The sequence below is a fragment of the Pagrus major genome, chromosome 21 (genome assembly GCF_040436345.1).
Source record: "Pagrus major chromosome 21, Pma_NU_1.0".
Lineage (NCBI taxonomy): Eukaryota > Metazoa > Chordata > Actinopteri > Spariformes > Sparidae > Pagrus > Pagrus major.
Window position 1 is genome coordinate 14,472,793 of NC_133235.1, and position 21,767 is coordinate 14,494,559.

General features: G+C 38.9%; 1 protein-coding gene across 1 annotated transcript in view; it reads right to left on the reverse strand.

The window, feature by feature from the left end:
- Positions 1 to 1,328: 1,328 nt before the first annotated feature.
- Positions 1,329 to 21,767, reverse strand: part of tesk2 (testis associated actin remodelling kinase 2) — a 32,580-nt gene continuing 12,141 nt past the window's right edge. The window contains exons 4-13 of the mRNA XM_073491762.1: positions 21,207 to 21,328; positions 18,700 to 18,748; positions 13,260 to 13,406; positions 11,345 to 11,427; positions 9,449 to 9,533; positions 8,918 to 9,001; positions 8,233 to 8,319; positions 5,980 to 6,118; positions 2,753 to 3,286; positions 1,329 to 1,878 (exon numbers count right to left, since the gene is read on the reverse strand). Of these exons, the coding sequence (XP_073347863.1) occupies positions 1,571 to 1,878; positions 2,753 to 3,286; positions 5,980 to 6,118; positions 8,233 to 8,319; positions 8,918 to 9,001; positions 9,449 to 9,533; positions 11,345 to 11,427; positions 13,260 to 13,406; positions 18,700 to 18,748; positions 21,207 to 21,328 (1,638 nt within the window). The 3' untranslated portion in view covers positions 1,329 to 1,570. The remainder of the gene's footprint in view (positions 1,879 to 2,752; positions 3,287 to 5,979; positions 6,119 to 8,232; positions 8,320 to 8,917; positions 9,002 to 9,448; positions 9,534 to 11,344; positions 11,428 to 13,259; positions 13,407 to 18,699; positions 18,749 to 21,206; positions 21,329 to 21,767) is intronic.

Consider the following 21,767-nt stretch of genomic DNA (forward strand, 5'->3'; position numbering starts at 1 on the left):
CATGGAGAGGATTTATGTGTATTTGCCCACTTACTTGTAGCAATGTGTTATTTTATGTACAGTACGCACTTTATTTTGTATTTTTACAAATGTCTGCTATTCAATTTTAAGCAAGATTTGAGTAAAAGGCAAAATTGCAACTGTTTGTGAGATCCCATGCTGTCTCGCAACATCAACCAAAATACTGTACAGTGTGATTCATGGAAGCAACGCTAACATTAACCACCATAAGCTCTTCGTCATACCAAACTAAGTGAGGCTGCAGCAGCTGAATCCCTGAGCATATCAAAGTGAATAAAGGGGTTCTCTTTGTTTATGAATTCATGTTTTCATTTGTAAGAGGAAAATTGTGGATTTTGTCTTTCAAAAGTTACATAGTCTGGCTTTAAAATAGTTTCAGAGAGTGTTAACTCATAATGGGAAAAAAAGTATACCAGCTTTATTTTTTGACAATTTCATTGCCATTGTGTTTAAATAGAGCTGCAAGAGGAGACTATTTTGAAAACTAGCAGAAAAGTTAACTCTGAAATTTGAGATGTAAAAGTTGGCTTTTGAGCAGCAACTTGCAAGGTCCTTTTTCACAACATACACATTTGCCTACAGAGTGTGTTCTGGATTGCAATGCTTATGAATTTTCTACTTTGACCGTAAATGGTGCTAGTTCAGCTAAACAGACATAGATGCTGTGTCATTAAGTGGCCACAAAACTGTTGTAGTTTTACTAAAAGGGCGAAAAGATGTAAAATAACCAGTACATTTTAGGACAAATACAATGTGTGAAGTTTTAGATTGAAAGTAAAGGACTAGATAAAACTATAAACTTGTCTTATCTCCTCTCTAAATTCACTTCGCTGTTGCCTGGCATGGTTCCCTGTGAATTAGCTGGAGGAGGCTTGTTGTCTAGTTCAGGTTGCCAGGACGGTTTGAGTTAAAACACCTGTCTAATGAGTGCTGTTTCAGGCACTATACAGTAAATCACCTCTAATTTTCTCATCTGAATATCAGTCTTGTTAATCAGAAAAATCTGAGAATTGTTTTGATTTAGTAAAAACATTTGTCTAACAAAGTACACGGGGAAAAGTATCAAAACACAAGCTCTGTCTTTTAAACACTCACACATACACAACATGAGGGATCTTCAATACTCCTCGTCATAGACAAAGACCCCTAAAAGAAACTCTTATGGAAAAAAAATCTACATCATCTCACAATATTAAATATAAACAACCTTTTCAAAAAAATAATCTCTATGCCGAGTGTCCACTGTGTTGATAAAAGCTTTGTTTGTGTGCTAAATGAAGGCTTGTCCTGTCATACCTGGATGAGTTATTTCTTAAAATCAGGTGTGCTTGATTTATTAATCAACATGTGATACATTCACTTGAATGATAAAAATCAAGTTCTTTTTCTTTTCTTTTTCCAAAATCTTTGAAATGTGTCCAGTCCGTCAGTCAACTAAAAAAAACGGTTCCCACTGCCTCCTTGAGAACAATCCAGGGATAAAACTCTTCCTCTCCAACCAAAATCCACCATCTCCTCCATGTTGTGTGTGTGTGGATTTACATGTGTGTTACATGTGGCAGGTGTTTGTCCCTCTCTGTGGTTCCTCCTCTTCCTCCAGGCTGCTAGAGCAGTCCATCGCCTCTCCACTGTCTCTCTCACTGCTGGGGACCATCGGAGACCAGCTCTCCCCAAACTCCTCCTCCTCCTCCTCCTCTTCACCCTCGTTCCTCCCGTCTACCTCTCCATCGTCGCCCCCTCCTCTCTGCCTGCAGTAAGGTGGGATCTCAACCACGACGTATTTCTTTGCCCAGCCGCTCAGCAGTGCCTTCTGTCGGACGTCACTCCCCGTCAGGCCTGTGTCTGACCTGGAGTTAGCTGCAGAGAGAAAAAAAAAAGAGGGCAAGAGAGGAAATGAAAGAAAAAGAGAAAGGGAAAGTGAAGTGTGAGACGAGAAACAGACAGAGTGGATGAAGGGTTAAGAGTAGAGAAAGAAAAAAGAAAAACATTGAGGAACCATTATTACTATCTAGTTTGGTAAATGATGAATATTGATCTAACCTCTGCCAAAGTATATAGCAAAGTATATACTCACACATTTGGGTTGATATAATAAACATACTAGGTCACAAAGGAAACAAAAACAATAAAATACACATATACAAATGCATAAATTTAGAGAAATGCTTTCAGAATAGGGGGCTCACCCAGTCCCTAATGAACCGGCCACATCGGATGCTTGTATAGTGTGTGGCGGCTGTGTTGCAGAGCTGCTGCGGCTCACTCACTTGTGTGTGTCCACATAGGCAGCATTGCTACTGCAGCACAGCTCCTGTCTGCCCTATCCGTTTACATGGAGTTTGCCTTGGATAATTATCAATAAATATGATGACTTCATTTTCCTTTACCACCATTGAAAGAGCGAGAAAGCGGAAGGGGGAAGGAGAGGAGGGACATTAAAACTGGTGTGATGTCAATATGACTGCCATATGAGGTTGTTTTCAGGTCTTTTTTTGGCAGAGAACTGCGCACGTGTCATGGTAAAAATAGGCGAGACTCAGAATCTTTAGAGCCTGTAAGAGTGGCTGAAAACCCGGAGCTGATATAATAAACCTGAAAATGCAAACATGCATGAGTGATGGTTAACAGGGTGTAGTTTGGAGTTTCACCAATTTTCTAGAAACTTAGCAAGACAAACTTCCATTTCCAACAATCAAAAATGTTAGAAGAACGACCCCTTCAGACGCCTCACCTGGCAGCGTTGTGGAGAGCTGACTGGAGTTACAGGTAACAGAACCGTTGTTATTGGAGCTGCCTGCAGCAGCGAGGTGGAAGATCTCAGAGTGTGGCAGCTGTGGTGACACTGGTAAGGAGTGACACTGTCTCCCTGGCAGCTGCTGCCAGTAGTAAGATGTCTCTTGCTGAGGTCCTCCAGGTCCGTGAGCAGACGGCTGGTTACTGAAGACACTCCCCGGAGGTGAGTGGAGGTCAAACACCAGGGAGAAAACAGACTTGCTGGGCACATCAAAAAACTTGATCTTGCCCCCGCATAGGTCCTCTCGGGCGGTGAACGGATTGATCTTGCGGGCTTTAGAGGCTCGCTTAGCGGTGGGTGGGTTGTAATATGGGTCCTGGACATTGACTTTTCTTCCTGGTTTGCAGGAGAAGACGTCCGATTGGCTGCGACTGAGCCAGATGTTTCGTCGGGGGCGGGGTGATTTCGGAGGAATTTTATCATCCTGAAAACCAAGAGGGTTCAGTCGCTTAAAGCCCTGGATCTTCTCACCTTGAAGAATCAGACATAAAAATGCATTCGTCATTTGTTTTCTTGATTCATTGATCACTTGTTTAGTCTATAAAATGTCAGAAAAGGGTGAAAAATGTTGATCTATGTTGCCTAAAGCCCAAGATAACATCCTCAAATGTCTTGTTTTGTCCACAACCCAAAGATATTCAGTTTACTGACACAGAGGAGTAAAGAGAACAGAAAATATTCACATTTAGGAGGCTGGAATCAGAGCATTGTAACTTTTTCTTTCTCAAAAAATGACTCAATTAAAATGAAACAAAACCTGAATCATTATAGCTCTAAAATTTTTCCTAAACCTAAAGAATATCAATAATAAGACTTACGAGTTGTAAGTTGTAAAAAGATTGTCATTTCTTGTTATAAGTACTCTGAAGGTAAAAAGAGTATCTTAGTAGCCACTAGGTGGCAATACAGGCTAAATCCTGCCCAGAGTACACAGCCATGAGTTCACTGATTCCCTCTTCTTCAAATGTTTCCAACAGCTCTGGATGAGATTTTTAAAGACAGAAATGTCCTCTGAAGTGTGGTTGGATCGTAATATTCTCATAAATTGTAAATGATGAGATTGAGAGTGACAGAAACAGGGATAAAAAGTCCCATTTCATAGAGATCACAAGAACAACAACAACCATATAAGAATCTAAATAGTAACTTCCCTAGTTTACAAAAATCGGTCATTCAAAAAGATGACTCTTATAAACACATGAGCTAATCAAGAAAACATCTTCCTCATAGTATTCTTTTACTTCTGAGGGATCGGGTATCTCTTTCAAGACAGGAAATACCTGAAGGAATTACTCATGCCACTCACGAGGACCAAAAAAGCTTCTCTACAAAAATATTTGGATAAAAGGCTATTATGCAACAGAAAGATGTCCTACTATGAGGATAATCCTGGGTTTCAGGAAATGCTGATGCTATCAGGCAAACAGAGAGAGAGTGAGCTGGAGGATGAGGACAGAGAGAGAGGGAGTGAGACCTGTCAGATCCAGGCCATGTTTCCACATAATCACAGCCACATAACAGATATTTCTCATGTCAACAGGCCCAGACTGTTTTATAAACCTTTTAAGCTAGATTTTACAACACAACACCAGACGTAAGAAACCACTTAAGTCACTAGTATAAATCACTTCTGCTCCTGTGATGTCAGATGTTGATGTCATATGTTTGTGCTCTTCTTCTTCATAAACTGTAGTACTGAGGAGGAGGAGCAGTTTGACTGTCTTAACAAAAACATTACTGCCTCCTGACTCCGTGATGGTCAGACATGCAGGCGGCTGAACGCTGGACCAAATTAGAAGTGAAACCTGGGCTTGCATGGATCAAGTAACTCAAAATAGGAATGTTGATCTCAGACCAGTTTTCCTCCCAAGTCATGATGAAGTTTATATTATTACTGAGGACTCTGCACACTGGTCCTTTGAAGTTTGATACAGACAGATACATTTTTGGACATATTTAACTTTTAACTTGAATAACCTACAGGGGTGCAAAGAACAGAGTATACAGATATTAAAGTGGAAATTAGGATATTGCCAGTGTTGGGAAGTAACTACTTACATGTAATTAAATTACAAAATAAATGTAATTGTATTGTTAGAGTTACCAAGGAAAATATGTCAATAAATGATAGTTACTCATCACAATGTTGGTATTTACAAATAGGTTACATCCAACATCCGGTAAAACGTTATATGTAGAATACAACATTAATTCTGTTGCTTCGCATCTTTTTGCCATGCAGGGATGCCTTTTATATTTAATTAGAGACAAATTTGAGTGCAACACCATCAATTGTAGGACATCTTACAAGAAGTTGTGTACATCTAGACAGGCTCCATTCATTGAGCAGTATGCTTTAACATTTTAAGGGGTTATTTCTGACTCGTCCTCTTGTTTGATTTTGCACTCTCCACCACCTCTCTCTGTCAGTTAAATCAATGCATATTGCACACATTGATTCGATTGATCGATTTCATTGATATTTATGTGTTCAAGACGTAATTTAGCTCTATGTTTTATCAGTGCCCATCTAGTAGGCTACATATTTACTGTACAACTGTAGATGCAGATGGATTTTTATCGACTGCCAGTGACTCTATTGTTCATCAAATCGCTCTGAAAGTGATCACAACTACAGTATATCATTCCCCACTGCCATTGTCATTATAGCTGTGATGGGGTCTCCGTCATCCACATGAGTTAGAATGATTATAGTATAGTTAGTAGATGGCCCTTTACTCTCCTGACAAACTCATTGTGGGGCTAAACAGTAAATTAAGTAAAAATCTGGCCTGAACAAACGTGGTTGTATGTTTGGGCGAGGACAGAGTAGCGATTATCATAACTAACTGGACAAACAGGGAATAAACAGTGTGCTTTTAAAGAGGAACTGTCATTAGGAGAGGAGGGAAGTTTCTGTAAGGCTAAACACTGACTGGACTGGATTGTAGTGCAGTACAAGCAGAGCCTGTAAGCAGTGGTAAAAAGGGGTGAAAGGATAGAGTAGAAGAATATAAAATAGGTGGCCTTGCTTTGATTACAGCTCCCCTTCCTACTACAGTCTATTACAGGAATTTACAGGCATCTTCTTGTAAACAAAGGGAGGTGACTTTTAGTGACTGGAAAGCTGAAGCTGAAATTAGCTGAAGCTGAAGTGCTGTTACCTTTGGGTATGGTCTTCTTGTCGATGTCCCCACTGAGTGGGACACAGTCGTGCTCCATCTCCTCAACTTTAAGGCGTGCAAGAATCTCCTCCAGGTTCCTGACGATGTCTGGGAAGGATGGACGGAGTTTAGGGTCCATCTAAAGAGAGGAGAATAAATGTATATATGGAGAAGGATGACATTTAAATACAGTAGCTTGGTGCACAAGCGGGGATAGATTGCACTCATCAGCTTATTCTAAAGGAAAAGGAAAACACACACCAACAAGATTACTGTCCATTTCAAATGTGCTACAGGTAAAATTGAATTTACATGAGGATATATGACACGCTGGTGCCTCTGCAAGCATTTGCATTTTATTTGACAAATTGGTTTTCCAGGAAATCTTCTATATTGTTTTATGGCATAAATGGGCTATTGCTTTATGGCCCTAATTGGCCCTTTACTTCGAAAAAGTGCAGTTTCTCAACAGGAAGTGGTACAAAAGAGAAGCCTATGGAAAACAATGACTTCATATGTTTGAATAAGGAAGCAAATGTCTGCTTTGCAACTGGAAGCAGTAGGACTCCTGTGTAAGTTTATTATCAGATGTCTATTGAAATATTATCTGTGTATTGTTTCTTTGAACAGGGATTTGCTAAAGTGAGAGATTTAACATAAAGCATCTTAACTAAAATATTTGTGAATGAGGAAGATTAGAAGAAAAAATTGGGGACTGAAATTAAAGAAGAAGGAAGGTGGAAGCAAAACAAATTTGTGAAGAATAAGGAGAAGATAGACAATGTGGAAGTGGGAGAAGGTGAAAGGGAAATGTTGTTTGGAAAGAAAATGAATATAAGAAAAAAACAAGATGGGGGACAAAAGAAAGACTATAAAACTGACTGTTAAGAAAATGAAATTCGAGAATAAGGGAGACAAGGATGATAAAAATGAGACAATCAAGGATGAGAGGGGATGGAGGGAGCCAATATAGGATCAATCAGCAGGGTGCTCCAAAATCTTTAATGCTCTCATCCTCTGCGGTTTGTAAGTATGACAGAGGGAAAAAAGGCATTAAATTCCACTTCAGTGATTAAAGTGTGAGTAAAATTAAATTGTCAAGAATCTCATAAAAATGTATATTTGATTCGGTTTATTAAATATTCCTCCTCATTTCAACAGTCACTCAATTTAACAACACAATGTTATATTAAGAAAAGCTGAGTCTGCCACGTATCTGATCCAGCTTTAAGTGAACAGAAGACCCCCTGGATAGTGAGTTTAATCAGATTATTCAGATAATCAGATTGACTGAACAAGGGAATCATAGTTACTTAAGAAATTAAAAAAATGAAACTGTGGAAAACAAGAAAACCCACTTCAGAAAATATCTCTGCTACACAGGGAAAAGATTGTTGTAAACACCTTATTGTTGTATAGCAGATCCACTTAAAGGGACAGTTCATCCCACGATCGAAAATATATTTTTTTCCTCTTACCTGTAGTGCTATTTATTCATCTAAATATCTGCCATACACATGTCGGCATTCTCTCGAATATAATGAAACTAGATGGCATTAGGCTTGTGGTGCTGTGGACCTTGTTGTGAGCAGCTTTGTGCAGGAACTATTTTCTTTCTACTGAACTACAACCACCAACCGAATCACTGCACAGAAGGAAACCTGCATCTACTCATGGACGAAAGGCTCTTGCTCTTGACAGTGCAGGACGTTGACAGTTATGGCGTCTGTGGCGTTAGCTAGTTGAGTTGGCGGAGTTAGCAACCCTGTAGCACATGAGTAGATCAACGCTTCCTTCTGCATACTGTTGCCAGTTGAAGATCGGTTCCTACATGAAACTGCTCACAACAAGGTCTGTGGATCATCTTGAGTAATTAGGTCATGAGTTTTTACAATTGTATTTATTTGTTTTTTTGAACACCACAAGCCAAGTGCCACCTAGTTTTGTTTTATTGAAGAGAAGGCAGACATCTCAACAGCCAATATCTCCAAAACTCTGCAACTCACACCAAAACAATCTGGATGGATTAAAAACACTACAGACAGGCAAGAGGAAAAACACATATCTGATTTTAGAGTGAACTGTCCTTTTAAACATGACAATCATGACCATGCACTCATTTTTGCAGATACATGGCTGCTACTGTTGCTCTTCATCTCTATTACAAGTGAACACAGATTGTTACAAGACAGTAACATTATAATTGACAGAAACTGAGACAGACTGATTGGACAGGAGTTGTGGTGGACTCACATTGCAGCAGTTGAAAGCCAGCTGGAGGAAGTCAGGCGGACAGTCTCCCACCATATGCTGGAACGTGTGATAGTCCAGGCCGAAGTTCTGGTCAGGTGGCAGAGAGAAGACAGAGACAAAAAGATTTAGATATGTGAAAGTTAAACAGGAAATTCTTATTTACTATTCCAAAAGTGGGATAAAGGCAGAGACAGAGAGATGTTTGACATACTGCAAATCTCCTGCCAAAACCAGCTTCATGTCAAACTAATCCCTCTGATACAGTACTGCTGACTGCCAAGTTTGCATTTGGCTCTATCAGTAGACTGAAATGTAAAATAATGCAGGCTGTGTGATAGAAAAGAAGGTCTCTGCACATTTCAAAATGTAAATCTCTTATGAGATTATGTAAATTATGTAAAATATATACTGTCTTTTGAGTCCCTTCTTTGCATATTAAATAATAAACATGCAATCTCACGCTAGGAATGTACAGAGCAACAGTCAGTCCTCTCTGGTGGATATCATTTTCACAGATACCACTATATATGTGTTGAGTTATAACTGGTCAATAACATCAGCCAATAACTGAAGTTTTTGCCAGAGTGGGAGACCAACTCATCAACCTGTGCACAGAGCAAACAGGCAGACGGAGCATTACAGGGTTGCAGGGTGAAGAAAAGGTGCGAAGTAGACAAGCACTCACCTCAGTGCGGGGGAGGAAGTCAGGGTCAGCCTGGACTCTTGCAATGATCTCACACAGGATTATCCCATAGGAGAATACGTCTGCCTGAAAACAGAAACACACACACATGAAGACATGCAAACACTAAGTAAAGTTTCCTCCCCTCTGATTCCTTTCTCAAAAATGGCTAACTACTGTTTTTTTGTAAGTTGAAACATTTGTGGAAATCCCTGATATTACCTAATTTCTGCTAAAAATGTACCAAACCCTTTGACCTCCAATGTCTGAATTACAACCCACTAAACTCCACACTTTTACATAAATTCAATGACCAATGAAAACTGTCCAACTCATCTCAAATGATTATTTTTCTCTGTATCATTAGTGTTATAGTTTATTTTTTGTTGCTGTTATGATTCATTTTCCCAAAGTGTTTAAGTTTAATCAACACTCATCTAATGTAATCTTATTTCAGTTTATTTTCACACCATCTCAGCAAATACCACCTCTTGCTATTAATTTCTGCAATTGCAAAGGTCAGAGGTACTTTACCTTCTCGTTGTAGAGTTCATCTCTCAGCACCTCCGGAGCCATCCAGAAAGGGGAACCGACCACTGAAAGCTTCTCTCGTTCAGCACTACACACACACACACAACACACACAGACACGTTTGACAATTACATAACACACGTTGATGTGTCTGATCTCTTATAACGAGGAAGTCATTGTCATGTGCCAGATAATTCGAGAAACTTCAGAGGCTTTGACATCCCTTTATCTGGATAGGCACCAAAAGTTAATGGCTTCTATTCTGGGTCACCAAGTTTGGTGGAATTCAAGTCAACCAACAAATAGACACGGGGGAAATGTAACCTTCTTGGCGGAAGTAATAAAATCATGTAGGCAGAACAAACTTCACGCCAATCTTTGTTTCAATAAGTCAAGCTGAAGAAAGTTCAGTGCACCACCAGGAAGAAAATCCTGACCAGACCTTGCTAATGTTTTGTATAAATGAAGACTGGCGAGTAACAGAAGTTTTCCATTACATTTCAGTAGAGGTAATGCACTTACATAAAAAGCCAGTTTGAGTGCATTTGTGGGAGCATGTGAACTAATGTCTGTCTCATTAATGTTAATATGAACACTATGCGGGATAAAAGAACTTGATAAAGAGCATCAGCGCAAGCATGCAAATATGAAAAAGAAGCCCACTCTGCCTTGGTGGCATTTTCACTTAAAATTATCCTCTTGCTCTGTGTGTTCCCTTTAGTTCACACATAATTGCAGTTTTAAACTGTACCAGGCAGAGAATGACTGCTGTCTGACCTTACAATCAGTTTTTAAAATGATGTCACTTAGTCTGTATAAAGACTCTTACTCTATAATCCTTTAAATTCAGTAGCTCTTGCTCTGTTTGGATTCAGACTGGGTGAAGTCGGACCACACCTTATCACTTAGCAAAAAGTGTTAGGTGTGGCATCATTCTGTGTATTATTCATACATGTTTACATAACCACAAACACATGCATAGATATATGAGATTATAGACATTTAAGAACAGAGAAGCAGCCCCCCTCCGACACCAAACCAAAACCCTGCTCTGATACTATCCTCCTGTTATCACAACACTAAAGAAGAGAATGTGAACTATACAGCCTGCTGTTAATGTCAGTGTCGGACACATGAGTTAATAAATAACTCTGCGCCAGGTATGAGGAGGAACACACTGAAGTGACTTACAAACAGCTGTAAAGAGAAAAACAGAAAAAAAAACAGACATGGAGAAAATGATAATCACATGCTGGAATAAACATTTTCTGACCTGACATTTTCTCTCTTTATGGTTAATTAAAATAAGTTGCACCAGATGTGACACTCCTCCTCTAGAAAGGTTTCCAAAGTGTCAATTGACCTACCATGTCATCTTCAGAGCCAAGTACTGTATTTTGCTTTTGGGTCATAAAGAAGGTTTTGCTGATGACACCTGATAAAGCTTTAAAGCTGCACTTATCCATGTTTGGCCACTAGGGGGCAGATAAAGCATCAGCACAAGCAAAGACATAGACAGCTACCACCAAATCACTGGATTATGAAGTTGTTATCGCTACCATATGCACAAACAATTGGCTAAGTCCAATATTCATTCTTCTTTTAGCTCTGAGAGAAATATCAGGGGCTTTGACTGCTAAATGTTTGACTTTTCGTTTACCAGCCACTCACTAACTGTATGTTTACCATTACCGTGACTGGTAAGTAGTTTACATGGGTTTGTGTATAATCCTTGGGCCTACAGGGGTTGATGGGAACAGCTGAAAATCAACCAAAGAGGAATTATGCCGCTAAAAATCAAAACAGAGAGCTAAAAGAGGCTACAAAGCTCTCACAAATAGAGCTGCAACGATTAGCCATTTGGTTTTTGAGAGCAGTAATTAGTGGAGATCTCCTTACGCATTTGTGGGGATCTTTTCTGCCAGGCCAAAGTCTCCCACCACCGCTGTGTAGCCATTGTCATCACATTTGATCAGGCAGTTCTGTGAATAAAGGAAAAAAATTGAATCGTTATCACACGTGCTAGGTTGAGGAAGTTGTGACACTGACATAGAGCAATATAAAAAAATATTTTGTGGCCAAACCTCCACTTCCTGATTGAACTTAAGCCTTCAGTTTGATTTTACTGTACATTCTCCTTCTATGTACAACAGAAAAAGTGAACAGGACATTTGTTGCTATCACGTCTGACTTCTTCCTCTTTACTCTAAAAGGAAGTATTTGTTAATCTTCTGTTATCATTTGTTGCATTCGTCATTCATATCATTCAAACAGCTCTATAATTATACTGTAAATAAAAAATTAAAAAATACTATAGATGCTCTGCTGACATCATTTGCAAAATCCTGTGTATCATGACAGGTTACAAAATTACATTTGGTATCAATAGATATTTGTTCAGTTGCGCTGAATGTTAATATTCCATAATTCTCATAAATAATTTTTATATTGTCTATCATTCAACTTGCAAGAACATATGATACATGAATCCATGAAAACTACATCTAGGGTAAGTGTGCTTCACCCTGCTGCTACATTAATGTAAGATACATATTCGAGAATTTCTTGCACTTTGTGAATTTATAGTTTATAACCCCTGTATAAGGGAAGGTTATATTGGCATGTAGCTTTATAAAAATACAGAATAATCTCTAAAACATAAGAGAAAGTTGGAAGGGGAGTGTAAAAAGAACAAGTACATGATTAAATTACTTAAAAAATTGGAAAAATAGAGGGAAAGTTGCTTTGTGCATTGGGGTTTCATGACTGAGATATGTGTCATAAGGAAATTGAAGTTGTTTAAATTCCTCCTTCAACTGAACTTTATTCTTCTACGGATGAACAATTATAGGGCTCGACAGGAAATTAATACGAGTTTGCAGCAGAGTGCAAACTGTCCCTGCTCTCTGCCAGTTCCATGTCAACATGGCTCCGGGTCAAGCTGTAAAACTAGAAGCTGCCCGATACAGATTATCACATCTGACTGTGACACTGTGTTCTTTACAGAGAGGTTAACAAGTCCACAAGTAAGAGAGCAAATAAGTGTGTCAAGATACCTGACATGTTTAATAGGTCACACTGAAAAACAAAAAAATACATATTTTTCCTCTTACCTGTAATGCCGTCTATACATATAGACAGTTTTTGGTGTGAATTTTCTATCTACCAGAAATTACATCTGCCAACCGTAACAGCGTAGAAAAGGAAACTTGCACCTCTTCATGGACAAGAAGCTAGCTAACTAAGCTTTTTAATGTTAAAACTCAACTGAGGAGGACTACATTATTATTTACATCCCTTACTGTCATGAGCTTAAGCCTCTCGTTCATGCATGCTACACACGAAAATTGTTCCTACACGAAACTGCTCACAACAAAGTCTGGATTATCTTGAGTAACTGGATCATGATTTCTGTTATTTCTGTGAGTTATTGCAGTTCAGTTTTTCAAAAGTATTTTTTGGCACTTTGAGCCCCAAAAGCCGAGTGCCATCCAGTTACATTATATTAAGAGAAGGAAGACTCTAAGAATCTTCTACGGCTGAAATCTTTGAAATACAGCAATTCAAACAAAACAATCTAGATGGATAAATAACTAGCACTACAGACAGGAGTAAAATATATGTTGTACAAGAGTACAAGAGTAATATACGTTAAAAGTTGGTTGATGCTCCCATTTATCAAAATAAATCTAATCAAAAACATATCTAAGGTAGAAAGAATGCTACGTTGGTGTTCTGGGGCCACAAGAAGGCCTGAAGTTGTATTTCTAGCTGTGGTTTCTCTCTTAACAATCAATAAGCCCGTCTAGCTAACCTTGGAGGTGAGGTCCCGGTGGAATATGCCTTTGGAGTGCAAGTAGGCCAGACCACTGGCAATCTCACAGGCCAGTTTCACCCTTGTGGGCCAACTCAGGTGTTTGTTGCTATCTAGAAGCTGCTCCAGGTTTCCACCATTGATGTACTGAAGACAAAGAAAGACATAAATAAATAAGTATGAAGTATGGTGAATATTAACAAAAACGTTGACACAAAAGGAAAGGGGAAACATGAATAGATATACAATTTCAGTTTTCAATTTCAAATAATTTAAACAAAGGTGCAAGGCAATCAAACAGATATAAGAGATTTAATTTTAAATATTGAAACATATTGAATGACAAAAATGGGTGGATTACGCTTGTCAAACAATAACTGAGTACTGACAGTAAATGTTCTTCAGCCAGGAATTGAATTGCTACATTTTGAACAGAAAAATATTCCTGTTTGGCTGTTAGTCTGTCTGTCAATGAGCTGGGGAGATGTCAAACAACCTTTAACAGGAAATAAATGTGAGACATCCTCATTCAGTTGGTGTGAATACTCTTCACACTGATGGTGACCAGTGACAGAAACAACAGATTGGTTAGCTGGCTTGATAATTCTATAATCAACTGGAGTACTGACCGACTGACTCATTATGTTGTAAAGGTACATACAAGTATCGACTAACTACATTACACAAACCAACTGCCTATCCAGCTGGCTCACAGAGTGGATGACTGATGACTGGTGGGTTGTTTGGGACACAGACGGCCTGCCTGCCTGGGGCCTTGCTGGTTTATCGACCAGCTGATCGAATAAAAACTGGGAGCCAATTCAAGTGGCTGACAGGACTGCTAGTTTCCTACATGTACAAATGTATTTGAATGTGTCTGACCATCGCACAGGCTGCTTGACAAATCAGCTCAGTGGGTTTAAAAGTATCCAGGTTACTTCACTCAGTCTGTCAGCTTTGATCCAGAAGAACTTGTCTGACCTTGCTGCTTGCATGCAAACACACAGACACACTAATCCCACTTCACATATCCTGGACAACGATGGTTAACTACATAGACGGGATAAAGCAATGGTGGTCTGGTTTAGCTGCGGTTATTGATGTGAATTAGGGCACAGGGGGCTGCTGGTGAGAGGAGGAGGTCTCTTCTTCTTCATGCTATAAAATAAACTGGGCTTCTGGTTAGATTAAATCTAATCCTAGCATATTTTTACAATAAATGAAAAACTGACTGCATGTCTTTACTGAGCCTCGAAAGGATGCAACCCAAACCCAGGCCAGTTATATCAGTGTTATATCAACTCACTGAGCTGCCATCCTACAACAAATGCCATTATTTCTCATAAACTGACTGCTTTACACCCCTAGTCACACCATCTCTCAAGACCACTTAAGTGATGGTGACAGGACAATGAGGACATCAAAATAGATACTAATTGGATTTAGTTTTCTATCAGTGTCATCTTAAAGAAGATATCCTACATTTGTATATACATTATATACATATGTAAAGTATAAGAAATAGAATAATTGGCTTTATGTTAAATAGATCCCCTCTGGATTAGAGCCCAGGGCTGCTGAAAAACTGTTTTACCAACCAGGCTATCAACATCAATTTTCTACGGACAAATACAGCAACCAATTTATGTGTTCCACCATCTAGCGGCAACAACAACAACAACAGCAGGATCAATGAACATGATCGCTATATTGAAGAAGAATAGCAGTAAATGGAATATAATATTATATTATAAATTATTTCAATATAAAATTAATCAATAATAATAATATTAGTCTTGATCCTACAACAGTTTTGCTGCTTAGGGCTTTATTTAAATTAATGTACAATTCAATAGTTAAAAAAAATTATATTAGCACTATCAATTTATTGCCATCATTATGAAATGCCAAAAAATTCTGAGAATGTACGAAGAAAGATAAGTGATGCTCATAAGGTTGGAGCTTCCGTCTTGCAGTCTTGTACTACCAAATGTTTTCTCACACACACACACACACACACACACACACACACACACACACACACACAAAAAAAAACATACACTCACACACAGAGACCCCAATTCAAGACGTCAGAGGATTATGGTATTTGTCCAACAAATTCCTCAGTAGCCACAGAGTTCAACAGCTGTTGTCTGCCTGGTCAAGATAGATAAAAGTAGGGGAAAACTCCACTGAAGATAAGTAAAACTGAGTCTAATCCAACTTCCTAGACAGCACCCAATATATTCTCCCACTGACAGAATATGCAGCGAATGCAAAGTGCGTCTGGTCCAAAGTGCCAATCACATGGTTTAGCTGAAGAGTGCACCTGCTGTGTCAACGAAAAGTAACTGAAGTAAATCATATTCAAAAAAGCCTCTTATTCAGGCATTTTCCCCAGGAATTTGCTTTATCCTATTTGTAGAGTTACTCATATACCACAGTAATGACTTGACATAGCACATGTTTGAGCCATACATGTGCCTCGCCATGATCAGGTATACTGTAGAGTGCTGAGGAAATGAGAAACATACGGTTGGTGTCAACTGCTGTGGAAATTGCTCTACTACAGTGTGTGTGTGTGTGTGTGTGTGTGTGTGTGTGTGTGTGTGTGTGTGTGTGTGTGTGTGTGTGTGTGTGTTTCAGGTAAAAAACCTGGAAAGACTCAAACAAAAGAAACCTTGTTTGCTGCTGGGAGCAGCTTCAAACAGCAGTATAATCCTGCCATGGGTCATGATTTACCATTAGCCTAGATTATGATTGCAGAAGCATTTCCTATGAAGTGCATTACATTGAGATTCAGCAGAGACAAAACAAGGTTTGATGTTTAAGATCAATGGTTCCCAAAGTAGGTGTTGCAAAATTTATAAGGTTTTTGTTCATTTATTGTGCATTTTAATAATGTTGTAATAATAAAAATGTTACTGGTTGTTATAGTTACATAACAAGCTTTCCTGCTTGAGTTTTTCAGGAAGTCAGCAGTCAAAAAATAGTGACTGTCAGAGGAAGTCATGTAAAGATGCGACGCTGTGAACAGAGCTCAAAGAAATGATAATACATCTCAGCCTTCAGCACAGTCTAACGGGACCAAATCAGAGCCCCTGGTACCGATAAGCATCTCTATATAAATTTTGCAATGTTATGTTGGGGTTTGGATGGCTCGGGATGACCTGGCTTCTTGACTTTTTCTGTTCTTAATGCTAACATCACTCACATAAAGCTATTGATTCAGACTCATCTACCAAGTAGCCGTAGGAGCAAAATACTTAATTAAAAAGTTGGCTTTAGTGTATGTTGCATTTGTTCATGGATCTGCACGTGTCTGTGTTTGAGAGACAGTGAGTTTCTTAAGGTAGCTTGGGGCCATGCAGTAACTTAATTCTCCACTTCCTCTGAGCATGGCCTCATAGTGGGGGTCAGGTAACAAAACAGCATGAGGCTGCTACCAGGGTCAGAGCATTCAGTTTAGTCCTGACACGACACAACAGGATCTGTTTACCCTGCAGCAGGAATACAGACCTACCGCAGCGTGCGTGCATGTGTATCCACATGTGTGTCTTACAATGCACGGATTCATTTTGCAACTGTATAAGAAAAAGTGTGTGTGTTTGTTTGTGTAAATTAAGTGCAAATCTGGTATCATAAGATGTGTGATGTGTTACACAACTGCAAAAAAGTTGGTGTTTGTCTTTGCTCGTCAAGGCTACAATAAGCACATTCATTGTGCAGAGCAACAGTGTAATCAAGTACATGTGCGTGCGGCGGGAGGCATCTTTAACAGTGTATGCTTTCTTCAGAGAGGGATGAATCGTGCGTTTTGTACTATTTGTCCACATTTACATGTATTTGCCCGTTGAATGTGCATCCAAATATAAATGTGTTGAAAGAAATACGTCTAAAGCCACTGATTCAGCAGTTGAAGTGTATGTACGTGAATGTATGCACATGTACATCTATCATGACTGTGTGTTTTTGTGCTAAAAAAATAACTCAAAGAAATATAGTTTACTATAATGCAAGAAGGAGAAGCAGCTATTTCTCACAAGAGCTGTCACAATATCGGATTTTCATGAGATGATTATGGTAGCCAAAAGATTTTATAATAACGATATTATTAGGATATTTACGTAAGTGAGTGCCTCGCTCCCATCTGCCATCTCCTCTGACATGGTTTTGTGCAGCTGTAGTTGCCACACACTGTAGTAGTAGCTAGCTATCTACTTATTACTGTGTCTTCTTCTTCCTCCTCTTTTTCCCCTTTTATGCATGGTGACAACAAACAAAGTGCATCACCGCCACTTACTATCACAATGCAAGAATGGAAAGAAATGGAAATGATTTAAGAGGCACTTGATTATTTACAAAATATTATTAATGTGTATTTCTAACATGATATCAACCTTTAACTTTTTAATATCACAGTTATCGTCATTACCGGCTAACATATAGGATTTTCTGAAAAATTATCACAATAGTTGCTGATTAAATTTCTGTTGATTGTCTTACTGCTTCAGCTCTGCCAATAATTGTCCTTTATCATAATAACATTCTCTTATCTACAATCCATCGTTTAGCAATGATAACAATGTTCTAAACAGCAAATGATACCTATCCAATGGCTCTAAATAAACTGAAGAATATTTGCAGACTTCTAAGTGTTTTTCAGATTAGTGATTTTCAGCTGTACCTGTGTTCCTGTGAAGTTGTATTAATCATATTAATTATTACAAAAATCCTGGCAGAAGCTCAATGCGATAGCCACAAAGAGCTGCGCAAATATCCTCTTTCACATTCTGTGCATCTGCTACATATTGGGTCAGTGTCTTTTAGAGCAAAAAACCTAAAAAGAAAACCAAAAGTAACCATTCAAACCAATCCCATATTAATTAGGCATTAGGTTATATTGACCCTTGGTACATTATCAAGCATTTTCTGTGAATAATCAATAGTTATCTTCTCTCGCACACTCACTCAGACACACACAGATAAACATACACAGGTTAAATATAGGCTTTGTGCACCCCAGAAAATATTGCTCACTGTAACCTTAATGGTGTATGTCCTAACATTAAGCATCTCTGGAGGATTTTATTAGCTGCCTGTATCATATTCTCCCTCGCTCTTCCCATCTCTCTCCCTCACACACACACACACACACACACACACACACACACACACACACACACACACAGTCTAAGTATTATGTATACACAAGAACATTCAGTTCTCTTGGTTACCACAATTACAGACTAGTGTGTGTTGTTTTCATGCATGACGTGATGTTCACCTGTAGGATTTCGCAGGACATATACACACATGGGTGCATCAAGTCTCACATGTAGACACATGAAGTTCCAGAGTAGAGACACTTTGATCTCACATATCATTAGTTGTACACACGCTTTAATGTGAAGCAGTGTCTTTGCATGTGTTGTCCTACCTCTGTTAGAGCGTGAAGCTGGCCTTCATGGACACACACTCCCTTGAACCTGCAAAACCACAAAAGAGATGCAAGATGAAGATGAGGATGTTTTTTAGAATTTGATTGGAATTGATTAAATGAGACACACAGAATCTAAAGAGAAGTTTGGAGGAAACCCAGTACATACAGCTTTTAGCTTATCTTCAAGTTCAAACACTTGTCCTACAGGGCCACAGCAATTTAAAAATATGTGGGAATATAGGAACAAAACATTTGGATGACCTTATCTGCTGTTAGTTAACAGAGAAAGCAGGAAGAATGGTGAAGAAAGGATTAAGATTCCAGTGGGCGAGACCAGACAAGTGATAACTGCGAGACTGTCTGCGAACAGGAGGATAATAACAGCTTCACCTGCATTCCATCCATTTCTCCCTCTACCTATCAATTTCTACATACTTAATAGAAACAAAATCCTTCACACTGCTCTTTCACTTCTCTGTGTGTGTATTTCCATCTCCAACTGATCCCTTTTTTACACAAGAGATAAAAACTGATTGTTTTAGCTTGATGACAATGCAATCTTTTTACTCTTTTGATGGCTTATTACGAATGGTCATGAGCCTAAAAGGCTGGAAAATATCCTTAACCCAGGAGGGACACTGCACCCCTTCAACTTAAGTAAAACAATGTGTGTGTGCAGAGCCACATATGAACCAACTTTGTTCACCAGCAGCGTTGAAGGCCTCATAATTCTGGAGGCAATGAAAAAGGTCAACTTTGTGGGTCCTTGTTGGATTTCAGCGAACAATGACCCCCTCAGTGTCTGCTTGTTAACACACAGACACACACACACACAATCCACCAGGCATGCTCAACAATGATGGCATTGTAAAAAGATACTGTGCACATGCAGGCATTTATGCATGTATGTGCATGTTAATAAACACACACTCTCCCACTAAGAAGCCCAGAGCAGAATGTGAAGTTGACAAAAAAAAGTGTTTACTACAAAAAAGAACAATACTATTCTTGCCTGGATCTGAATTGTCTTTGCTATAAAGTTTTATTTTGCCTACCGACCTTTCCTTTTCCTGTCGTAAAACGCAAGGCGAGGCACGTTTATTTGTATAGCACTTTTAAATACAGAGGCAGTTAAAAGTACAAAGTGCTTTATATAAGGTGAAGATGTGCAATTAGAGCAAGATTGAAAAAAAAACAACAACAGAAAACGAAAATAAAATGAATAAATAAATATATAAAATGATGCAGTGCAGTGACAGTGCAGCAATTAAGTTGTCCTGAATTCAATACAGGACATAAAATGCAGTATAGAAATTTATCAATGAAAGTCACAGGACAATCTGCAAGTTTCCTGGGGAGGTTAATGGGGACATGACTATGGGTGATACTTCCGGTGTTCGTTGGAACCAGCATAAGCAATAAAGTGTCATAATAACTGAGGCAACAGCAGCACTGTCCAGGCTTTAGAAGTGTTTGCCAAGTAGGCTAAGCAATATGTTTTAGTAGTATTCTCTTGATAAAGTCGCTAACCTCAAGTCTTCAGGAATGAATGATATGCCGTACCAATCGCTCTAAGAAAGTGTGTTAGCATCCAGTTAGCAGGAAAACGAGTTTTGACATATTTTGTTTGAGTAAGAACGAAGACTGCCTGTGCCTTGAGTTATTAGGAGGAAAAGCCAATCGGCTGTCTACAGTTCAAGAAGTCCCACTCCGCGTTACTGGGACTGGTCAGCTAGTAAAAAACTGTTGAAAACTGTTCACTGTGAAATGGAAGGAACACAAAAGAGAAAAAACTTGAGGAGGAGAGACACAGGTGTGAGGGGCTCACACAGTGTCACGCTTTGCCCTTTTTGTCTGACTAATCATTGACCGGAATCTCTAAAAAAAATTAACCTAATTTTTCATAGCCTCGCCCTGCTCCCTTGTGACAGAAAGGGTCCTCCTCGCTTTTTGCCTCCAGGCAGCTGCTGCAGCTCTAACAGGAGCTGGCAGCTTAGAAAAACCATTGTTAATAGGCTCTGTGTTTGACACAGTTTCTACCCAACCCCAAAGGAAACAGGTCACAACCACAGACTCATGAACAAGTGAGAGAGGTAGGGGTTGAAGCATATAGCAACATAATATATTTTTAAAAACTGAAAGTGGAACGTGCTATAAGTAATGACTAATATGTGTAGCGTCATATGTGTGGGGAAAATTAGGATTTACTCATCATTTATTATTAGCACTTACTCAGTGACATTAACTCTTGACCTTTAAAATAAGACTACTGTCAATTTATGAAAGCAAGCTCCAAGTTATTTAAGGCATCTGAATGTTGAATTTCTTGCAACATGCTAAAAGGAAATGACCACCAAAAATCTTTTTTTTTTACTTCTGTCAACAACCAACTACTACAAAAAAGTGGAATATAAACATTTTTTTGGTCTTCAAGTTGGTTTCTGAATGTTTGTTCTCACAGAATAAGCTCTGTTCAAAAGACAATGATTTATTCAGTTACCAACCTGAGTATGCTTGGATGGGAAAGCCGGTTCATTAGTTGGACCTCTCTCAACATGTTAGCTCTGTTGCTGCTGAGCTTGTTCATCTTCAGAGCCATAACTTGGTCTGAAGCCCGATGACGTACCTGTAAAACAGTCAAATGATGCCACATTTAAACATGTTGCAAACACAGTCAAGTGCAAATGAACAAAGGCTAAATCACAGTATCTGCAAAAAAATATTTATTTTTCAGGTCAATATTGGTCGGCCTTGACCAGCTATAATGGATATTTGTTTAAAAAAAAAAAATCAGAGGAAGCAGAAAAGAAAGGCAGCACATAAAAGAGAGCTGAAATGAGGTCAGGCACTGCTGACTGGCCATGACAAAGTAGATGTGTCAATCCAGAGCTACACAATCAATTTTGTATCATTGTGCATTGGGATTTTAGTTTCCATCTAATTGTTAGATAGCGGTGGCATCACCATCCATCTATCCATGGTTGGCTGGAGCCTATCCCAGCATGCCTTGAATGTAAGGCCAGCAAACACTAGACAGGTCAGGGCATGAACACAACACTGAAGCC